Consider the following 11,076-nt stretch of genomic DNA (forward strand, 5'->3'; position numbering starts at 1 on the left):
CGGTATATTGTTTATGTTCAAACATTGATAACAACTCCTAATTAAAACCACAGGTGTTGCAAACAAATTCCACCTCAGATAATAAATGATTAATGTTCCCAGTAAATACCAATAAAAGGGAGTACGTATGATTTACTGCCCCCCCCCCCCGCCCAAGTGCCTAAACCTAACCCCCCCCTTCCCCGCAGCCTAAACCTAAGTCTCCCTGGGGGTGCCTAACCCTAACCCCCCCCCTTTCCCTAGCCTAACTCTAACCCTCCTGGGGGATGCCAAACCCTAAGTCCACCCCCTGGGAGCCCCTAACCTAACCCTACCCCCCGCGGCTGTCCGCACCCAGCTTACCTTCGATCGGGATGCCGGGCGTCGGGCCCCTGGCGAAGGTAAAATGTCAGGCGTCAGGATTTCGACACCTGTTAGACCCTTGCTGGGATGCAGACAGTCGGCATTTAGACCATCAGCATACTGACTGCATACCCAATAAAAGTATCTAGAACCTAAAAGTGGCAGAGTGAGAGTAATAAAATAAAGGCAAAATGAATGTGCAGACTTATGCACCAAGCAACAGACATGAAGAGGAGAGTGCCAGCAAAATGCATAGGTGACAGAGCTTCAACTGTTGTGTTGGCACCTTCTCTACATACTAAATAACAATCCAAATAACGTCCATCAGATGGCAATGAGCATACTACTCAGAGATGCATGACAACCTCTACACAAAAGAGTACAACAATTTAAATACAAGATACTATATACTCCTTCCCCAAAATAGCTCAAAATGGGCAGAGGTGCCTAAACTTTTCCCTTAATTGAAGTGATGCAATCTTGTATGTCAATGGGAAAGGGTTTGTTTATCATTTTGGACTTCCTCACCAACACCAGGATTGAGATAAATTAGGTAAAACAAGTGGAGAAGCTTACAACAGCCAACCACCTCATCATATTAGGTAAAGTCATCTATTAGTATAGGGACAGGAGATTCCTAATCTCACAAAACAAAGAAAATGAGTACATTGTAAGGGGTGTTTTAGGGACAAGTTTGTTTTTTTGTTGACATGTAGAATTAACTAAATAAGGGGGTACATTTACTAGAGAGTATCTTTAAAAGTGGAGATGTTGCCAAGAGCAACCAATCAGATCTAGCTATTCTCTTCTAGAAGGTACTAGTTAAATGTTAAGTAGAATCTGATTGGTTGCTATCTCCACTTCTAAAAACTTTCACTTTAATAAATATACCCCTAGGTGTCTGTAGTTTAAACATTTTTGTCATTGGAATTGTAACTGCCCAATGGTCTGCTTAGGAGCCAATTCCAGAATAGTAAAATGCCATGCTTCAAACTAAAGAGGCCATCTTGACTGCAACACCACCATTTTTACAGCTTAAATATGCACCCCATGTAATGTTCATATCGGAAGACAAACAACATTGGTTATGTAACAATAAATATTACCTTTTATAACGGAGTTCAGTATCATCTATTTGCATCTAAAAATTATTCTATTTGGTCACATCTAATGATTTCTTTCACAATTTCAGTTACATTGTTACCTACATTATATACACCAATCAGCCACATTACCACCACTCACAGGTTAAGTGAATAACATTGGTCATCTCATTATAATAGCACCTGTCAAGGGGTAGAATATATTAGGCAGCAAGTTAACATTCAGTTCTTGAAGTTGATGTGTTGGAAGCAAGAAAAATGGGCAAGCGTTAGGATTTGAGCGACTAAGACAATGGCGAAATTGTAATGACTAGACAACTGGATCAGAGCATCTCCAAACAGCAGGTCTTGTTGGGTGTTTCCAGTATGCATTGGTTAGTATCTACCAAGAGTGGTCTATGGCGGACAACCTGTGAACCGGTGACAGGATCATGGGCGCCCAAGGCTCATTGATGCGCGTGGGGAGCAAAGGATAGCAACAAACTGCCGAAAAAGTGAATGCTCGTTTTAATTGAAAGGCGTCACAATACACAGTGCATTACACAGCTTGCTGTGTAGAGTGCTCATGCTGACCCAAGTTCACCACCAAAAGCGCCTACAATGGAGACGTGAGCGCCACAACTAGACCATGGAGCAATGGAAGAAGGTGGCCTGGTCTGATGAATCATGTTTTCTTTTACATCATGTGGACGGTCAGATGAATGTGCGCGTTTCCCTGCGGAAGATATGGCACCAGGATGCGCCATGGGAAAGCAGCGGACGGAGACAGTGTGATGCTCTGGGCAATGTTTTGCTTGGAAACCTTCCTGTCAAGTGAATGTTACTTTGACACATACCACCTACCTAAACATTTTTGCAGACCAACAACAACAACCCTTCATAACCATAGGTGATGACAGTGACCTCTTTCAGCAGGATAATGCACTCTGCAAACATTGTTCGATAATAGATGGATGGAAAAGTTCAAGGGGTTGACTTGGCTTCCAAATTCCCCCAGATCTCAATCCAAACGAGCTTCTGTGGGATGTGATGGAAAAACAAGTCTGAGCCATGGAGGCCTCGCCTCGCAACTTACAGGACTTAAAGGTTCTGCTGGTAACATCTTGGTGCCAGATACCACAGGATACCTTTAGAGGTTTTGTGGAGTCCATGCTTCAACGGGTCAGAGCTGTGTGTTGGCGGCAATAAGGGGACCCACACAATATTAGGCATGTGGTTTTAATGTTATGGCTGATCGGTGTATGCTCTATACTCTCCATGTACAGAAAAATGTAAATGTCTGCTCTTGGCAGCGATTGGTGGCTAGTAGTTTAAAAGTAAGCAAGGAATTCAGTGCCTGAGTTGGTAAACGCAGCTTACAACCAACTATTTTTTCCAGTTCACCTCAAATTTAATTTCTTCTCTGGCACTTAACATTTCCGCCACTTTCAGAAATCACATTGGTCATTCCTAGGCCAGTTAAATATACAGCTGAACAGAAACCAAAAAATATAACATTCCAACAAATTTGAGCAACACTGAAATAGAATGGTCACAATCCTACAAATGACAAGTATGCCGGGCAACAGGCAGAATGGTGTCACAATGTGTGGAAATAGTGCTATGGGTACAGGTGTAACACCAACTGTTATCTTCATAAAGTATATACGTTCTCTGCATGCTCACATGCAATTCCACCTGTGATACAGTCCTATGTAGTTAAATTAAATTGCTTCTTGTGTGAACAAAAGTGATTTATTTAGTAACGAATTTCTTGGGAAATTAAATTCAAACGTTGAAATTCAACAAAAAATAATTACTGTATGCTAGTGAAAGACAATGTACTGTGCAAGGCAACTATTTTCTGTTAAAAGGGAAAAGGAGATCATACACACCTACTAAGGAAATACATGACACAAACTAAATTCTTCCCTTGGTTTTGGCGATTACCATAGATGATATTTAGAGAAAAGATCAGCAGGGAATGAACAAGGGAATCAAACAAGATCCCTATACGTTCAAATATTTCACAGCGGTTCTCCTACACTTTCTTCCACCAGCGTTGGAAGAGTCCAAGCTAAGCTTAGGTCATGGGCACTCTCCTGAACATGCAAAATCATCATTTTAATACATTTGCGAAACATGAATTAGACCTACAGGTGCATAACATGGCTTCAATCTCACAGTTGTATCTGTTAACTGCCTAATATTATGGCGATCAGCAATACAGTGACTAATTCTACAGATGATGCCAATGTTTTGTTTTTAAATTCTAATCTGTAATCTAGCAAAAGATCTGTTGACTGGTTACTTACGGCAGATTCATTAAAGCACGTGGTTCCACCAGAACCATGTTCACTAACATAACAAGAGTTATTTAGGCAGACTGGGCTGGTTTCAGCTCACACCCCTTACAGCTGCAAGCAAATACAAACAAGTGATCCCTCCTGTAATTACCTGCTGAAGTCACTACTAGTATGTGCGTGCAGGGGAAGTTCACACTGGTAGATATATCTGTCCATTGCGCTGTGTGTGCAGGCGACTAGCTGCAGAGGCCGTGACACGCCCCATGGCCAGCGGAACCCGTGGCCAGATGATGGTTGTTCCGTGTGTACGAACAACCATCTGCAGATATATCTGCAAATCACTCGATGTGCAGATATATCTGTCAGGTGTGTACCCAGCTTAAGACAGGAGTCAGAGAGGGGAGAGCAGGTAGCTGTGAAGGAGGCCCAGTACTAAAGAGTGAGAAGTATACTGGGGGAAGGCACAGAAGATCTGAAGACAAGAGAATTTGATGAGACAGCAAAGACATTGAGAGCAAATACTGTAAGTGCTGTTGATTTATACAACACATTTTTTTTTTTAAAGTTAGATAGCTTTTTGTGTTATAAATTATACAAAAAATGCCATTAATATAATCACTATTTTATTAAATAGATTTAATGGGTAGGAGCACTGAATAAACAAAACCAAGGAAGTAGTGACCTAAAAAAAAAAAATGGGAATAGTCATTTAAAACAGTACAAATGTTTAGAAAGACAGTAAAGCCTTTTATTGTACATGGAAAGTAATATAGAACAATAAAGATTTTAAATATAAAAGATCAAAGGTTGCAAATGTGGGAAGAAGCTCAACTATCAGTAATGGAGGCAATGCTTATCTTTTAAATAGGAATGTCAACTTGGCAATTATACCTAGTGATGGAGCGATAACGACGGTCGTTATCGCTCCATTGCTTGGTAATCGCCAGCAAGTCGGGCATTAAAAGGTTAAAAACGACCAGCGATGCATGCGCTGGTCGTTTTTAACATCAATCATCGCCCGAACACGATGGTCAACCTGACGACTGTCAGGTTGCCATGTTCGGGGATGATTGATCTGCATACACTGAACGTCTGAACGTTCAGTGTATGCAGTTCACCCCGAGGGAGACGACGGCGTCGTAATCGTGCCGTTGTCCCCCGCATCGTTAAATGGATGGGCAGCATTAGTACCGACCTTCATGGTCCATATTTTGTGTATTTCAGACATTTACATTTTAGTGTTTAGTGGTTCCTCCACAAAAAACCCATTGTACATGTCACTAGATTAAATTAAATATGAACTATAGCATAAACATTCAATTGTGTTTACATACCAGATACAGATCACGTAATGTCAAAGCCACAACAAATATCAATGGAAAAAGGCCCAATACTGATAAAATGAGTCAAGCAGGTCTACAGCACAACCTGTGTGTAAAGCTAAACTCGCATGGCTATATTCATAATTACATTTCTAAAATAGCGGCTGTGGTCCAGCAATTACTTATATTACTTTTAGGTCTCGATAGTTCAACATACTGTAGCTGAACATAAAGGGAAAAGAAGCAGTCTCTGCCTCACAAGTGTGCAAAGACCATTGGGGAATGATAGTAATGAACTGAGCTGGCCATACAATACACAATCATGCAAAGCAGTTGATCATATGACTAGTTTGAACGATTAGTGTATGGTACTGAACGATGATCACTCACAGCCTGAAAACAGCTGAAAAAACACTGGATTAAAGCCCCCATATCGATTGTGGCAATTCTGCAATTTGCAGATGATTGTGTATAAAATCTGCAATGTATAGGCTTCGCAGATCGCAACCAAAAAGTGATTGGAATTGTTAAATCAGATTGTCCAACATGCTGGATTTCACAGATGGATTGGGGCTGTAAATTGCTAGTGTATGGCCATGATCAGCAGATTTGCAGACCATTACTAGTAAAATGATGGGCCTTTCAAGACTGGCAGATCTGTCTTTGCTGCAATCGATCTGCAAATCACTGAAAAAGATCTGTAGTGTATGGGCACAGATTGCTAGATTGGGAAATCCTAAAGGCCCCCAAACATCAGCAACTGATTGCAGCAATCGTGCAATCCATTGAAAAAGGGAAAGATTTTTATACACAAATCGATTGCAAATTGCACGATTGCTGCAATCAATTGCTGATGTATGGGGGCCTTAAGATCGGGCAATAAATCTTCAAATTGTTCAGTTCTGGCTTTCAGATTGCTGATGTATGTATGGGGGCCTTTGGATGGTTTTCAAACCTGCCTGAGCTACAGGATCGTCATTCAGCCAATTTCAGGCTGCAAATGGATATTGCCTTTATTGTGTAGTGCATGGAGGTGCTCCAATTAACAGGTGGTCGATTTGTACCCTCAGCATTACTTTTAGGATAGTAGAATGTGAGATCAACAAATTAAAAAAAAAAAAAAAAAATTTCAGAATATCGAAAATAAAGTAAAATATACATGTTAATCCAACAATTTCAACTATTGACCCATACAGTATTGCCTATATAAGACCTTTAACCTACAGTAGTTGCATTTAATACATGTATTTTACTAGTTTTTTATTACTAGTATATTTTTCAAAATGACTTCTACTGATCAGTAAGATGGACATATGTGGAACTCAAAAGACAGTCCGATTCAAAGATGGACGGAATTGCATCAGCTGACGCAGACCCCATCCTCGTCCCTCCAGGAATACAAAGACGATACGCCCCCTTTTCAGGGAATGGTGACTAGTCACACCCTCTGCTCCGCCCCCTAAATGCCACAGCATGTCGATTATGCTGCATCTTGAGGGAGTCTGCAACCGTAGTGGCAGGACCCATTCCGCACATGCACATTAGTCCTGCACAGGCGAAGACCCCTAAGCATCGGAGATGTACGTGCATCATCTGATGAGTGTACAGCTCTGATTCAGGCCCACTGTCAAGTACTTATTAGGCAGCTTGGCTTTTTAAATCCAGACACAAGAAAATGTCTTTCTTCAGGCAGAAATATATATGGGTATACCAGTTCAGACCTATATAGCCCTGATTTTCAGGGGTATATTAAAAGCACAATTCAAGCAGATTAAATGATAGCTTATACAACACATCTCAGTGTTCCTGCTAGATTGCAGGCAGGGCAGGGCGCTAAGGGTGCCGGCATGGAGTATGAAGCGCATGCACTCCCGAAAAGGGGCGTGGTTGACTGGAAGGGGCATGGCCTTGTGATGTGCCCCCAATTAGTCACGCTAGGGGGCGTGCCCAGCATTTACGGAGGTAAGTGCTGCTAAAAGGGCAGGGCGCATTCTGCCCCTTTAAAATTGGGCAGGGCACGGCGCACAGCTAAACAGACTAGTGGGAACACTACATCTAGAGTTCAACGTTATGAAGATCCAAAGAGATGTCACATATGCATTTGCTAAAGTCTAGCAAAAAAAAAAATCAAACATACAGTTTCACTTCCTAAACAAAAGATGCTAAAGTAGCATACATTCTAATTATCTTTACATGTTACATACTATGGGCCTGATTCAGAGACGGACGGTAATGCAGGCGCAGCTGCATACTCTCACGGATTGTAGTTGCTAAAATATGCTAATGTCTTCCAAGCATACACGAGCGTAGGGACACCCACTGCTGCCTTCTCATATCCGTACGACGACGTGCAACAACATGAACATCGGTACCATCGACACACATCGGGCAGTCACACAACATGTAAGCCAAGTCTGACCAGCCACAAACAATACAGCTCTTCCGACAGGCAAAGAGCTCTCAAGCTGCACAAGAGATCGCAATGACTAATTTATGCACACCCACAAAACAGTTTAAACAGTCAGGCATGCCTGCGTTTTTCTAACCACCCCCCACGTTACCACCCCCAAACTCTGACTACCTGTCACTCACTTTGCAAGTGGGTCCTTAGTGCAAGTGTGATCGTGATGCAATTGCTGCCCGTGCACAGTGCGAAGTATGCGCATTAGCAAACAAACTCTCCATCTGTGTAAAAATAGTCATTGTGTTCCTCCTTGAATCAGGCCCTATAACTGCAGCTTTATCTACAGCCTCATTATACAGTACTTAAAGGGACAATTCAGAAATCCCAATTAAACAAAACTAGCTTAGGTTATATTAACATTGGCTTGCAGTTACAGCTCACAAGACAAACTAACAATTTACTTGTCCATGTGGCAGATCCTTTACTGTAAAGCAGGAAGTGTAGATTGCAGCAGCTCAGGTGTGTACAGGTGGGCAGGGAGCGGACAGCACGGTCATAAAGACTCACTGGGCTGAAGCTTTACAACAACGTACTCTAGAGTGACAATTATAATCAGACTACATGCACTGGTATGACATTTAACTTTGCACATCAGGACATCCTTTGGTTAAATTAAATATTCCACCAAATTAAACATTCTGCTATAGGACTAGAAGGAAAAAGAAAAAAAAAAAAAAAAAAGGATGATCACATAAAATGGTGACATTCGGTGATATTAGGCGTGATAACTGCCCTACATCCTTCCTGATTTGCACACGTTTACTAGAATAGCAAAGGCTCGTCTCAACTATTCATTGAATGAGTACATATCGGTTGATGTCTCCATCTATAAGCTGGTACACGCTGGGCCTGATTCCAAATCGCTTGCTAACCCGACATTAACGTAGTTGGCCGATGTTTACTCTTCTACATATGTGTCCAGCACGGAGATGCATTACAAATTTGGACTCGGAGTGTGGATTTCAGTGTGGATTTCTGGGAGGTAACAGGGGGATAGCTAAGTAGATATGAGCATGTCTATGTGAGTGACTACATCCAAAGACGCACAACCACTCACATAGGATGCCATACAGATGGAGAAACTGCACCTGCCACAGGACTGCTACAAGTTTCTATGGTGCATCCGATGGTGCGCCCACAGTCAGAAGGAACACAGAGACAGATTTGCACCGCTGCTAGTGGCCATCTCAGTATTCACAAAATCAGCTGTGGCATTAGCATAAAGACTCAATCATGCCCACTGTGCAGATCAGATAAATGCTTTGATCCTCAGAGTCATTATCTGATCAGTGCGCACCCTGGGATCGGGAGGTCAGGCATCTCAGTTTTTAAGCAGCATTCGCTTCAAACGCCCCTGCAGCTGATCCCATTGCAGAGGCATTTGAAGCCAATTCAGACCAATCAGCCCAATAATCGCATAGGTGTGTATCCACCTTTATACAATACTATGAAAACAGCTCCAGGTAACCAGTTGTAACAATAGCCCTCACACCTCTAAACAGTTACACTGCCCCACACACTATAAAACATTTGAGTGTATGTCATTGAAAATACCAAAAGCTAAAGCGATTACCTTTCTAAAATGTATTCCAAACAAATGACTATCCACTTGTAGAATTAGATTTTATTAAAATAATAATCTGTGTTAGAGCACACCATACAATGGGTTTAAATCGTCCTCAAGGTATGATCCCATCACAATATGTGCTGTATTCTTCAATACAGTCAGTAGGCCTGAACAAATAAAATATTGAGCAAATGTGAAGAGGTAATCTTACAACACTACTAATTTCTTTTCACATTATGGAAAACATAAAATAAAGTATTGCGGTGATATCGTACGAAAACAAATATGGTCAAAATATTATTTCACTAAATTTCTAGAGCTAGGGCTCGATTCAATTGAATGCGAATTAAATAGCGCTGGGAGGGAGCTCTCGGAGCTATTTAATTCTGTGCGCTGTTAGGTCGGGGAATTCCTGTTGTCCCATCCCTTAAACATGGTGTTTAATCGCGGGAACGGGCATTCTCCGACTAAACTTCCTGGCGCGATGCTGTTTCTGCTGCACTAAGGGCAGAAAACAGCATTGAGCCTGTAATTTTGTTGGATTTCTGCTCGCACCCCTGGAGGGGAGCGAGAAGAAATCCTTAACAGCACGCAGAATTGAATAGCTTCGGGAGCTCCCTCCCAGTGCAATTTAATTCCCATTCAATTGAATCGAGCGCTAATAATGTCTGTGTAGGCATTCCAGCTTACAGTACAAAAAAAAAAAAAAAAAAAACTGCAGAAAGAAATGTCACACAAAATACATAACTTTACAAGCTGTCGTGTTTGTGTAGAATGGATTTTATGCCACCACTGTTTATTTTATTTATTTAGGGGGCTGGCACCGAAATACAAGTCAGCCTGTTAGTTCTCAAATGGCCTTTACTACTAACCCCAATATGTACAATGTATCAAAAGGAAGCAAGATAACAAAAGGAACAGGGCATGTAGGAGATTAGGCCATTGTATAAGTGGTTGTTGTCAGCAACCAAACCAGCTGCAGACAGCACAGGGGTAAGGAGAGCTGCAGCCCATACATGTACCTGCTGATTACAGGGAACCTTCAGCAAATATAATTTACGTGCCCGCATGTCACACTCGGTGTGTGTTGTATAGAGAGAGGATATATATATAGTAGTGACATAGTGGCAGCATTTCCTGCTGTGTATACGCAGTGTTAGGCCTTGCTATATGCTCCGACAGCCAGTGATCAGCAGACACCAGGCATTGGGTCACTACACCCAGGCCTCACACTGCACTGACACTCACAGGGGCCTGTAGACGGCACTGAGCCCCGGACTGCAGTAAGGATCCCTCCCCAAGGGCCAACCCTCCATCCCATTCCCGGGGATCTCACCGTGTGCTCGTGCTCATCCGCCCAGGCGCACAGCGCAGACACACACAGCAGCACCAGCCTGAGGGGCCTCATCTTGTCCTGGCGGCTCGGTGCACACGGCGGATATGTCTCGGGGGCTCCCTAGGTGACCCGTCCTCCTGCTCCTCCTCCCGATGTAGACGCTGCCCCTGTTACCGACACCCGCCGCCTCCTCAGCGGCCGCTCAGCCACGTCATCCGGCCACGGAGCTCACTGCCGGAAGTGCCTCACCTCCTGCCAGCATCCCGGAAGTGCACAGTGTGCGTGCTTGGGGGCGGAGTTACCTGTACCTAGGCACCTGGGCTGCCTGCATGGGCTCTACCCACTGCTCTCATGTACTGTGCTCGTGTTATATAAGATACAGATATGTAGTATAGGCATGGGCTCCCTACGCCTGGTGTTATGTGCAAACGCGTGTGTGTATATAGATATATATAATACAAATATATACACGTACATATATAAAAATATTTTTGTGTGTGTATAGCTATATATGTATATATATATATCTACCCTCCAACATGACCTATCCCGTTCCAGTAGGTATAAAATACTCTGCTCCTGGACTTCCCACCTAATGTGTGATTGCAGTCACCTGTGTTGAACTAGGTAATTATATATATATATATATATACACAC

At 42.6% G+C, this 11,076-nt stretch overlaps 1 protein-coding gene across 1 annotated transcript in view; it reads right to left on the reverse strand.

Moving 5' to 3' along the window:
• Window positions 1-10,739, reverse strand: part of TM9SF3 (transmembrane 9 superfamily member 3) — a 48,283-nt gene extending 37,544 nt beyond the window's left edge. Inside the window, exon 1 of the mRNA XM_088475809.1 lies at window positions 10,420-10,739. Coding sequence (XP_088331935.1) covers window positions 10,420-10,491 — 72 coding nt within the window. The 5' untranslated portion in view covers window positions 10,492-10,739. The remainder of the gene's footprint in view (window positions 1-10,419) is intronic.
• Window positions 10,740-11,076: the final 337 nt, after the last annotated feature.

Source organism: Taudactylus pleione, unplaced genomic scaffold, assembly GCF_031769625.1.
Source record: "Taudactylus pleione unplaced genomic scaffold, aTauple2 ptg000016l, whole genome shotgun sequence".
Classification (NCBI taxonomy): Eukaryota; Metazoa; Chordata; class Amphibia; order Anura; family Myobatrachidae; genus Taudactylus; species Taudactylus pleione.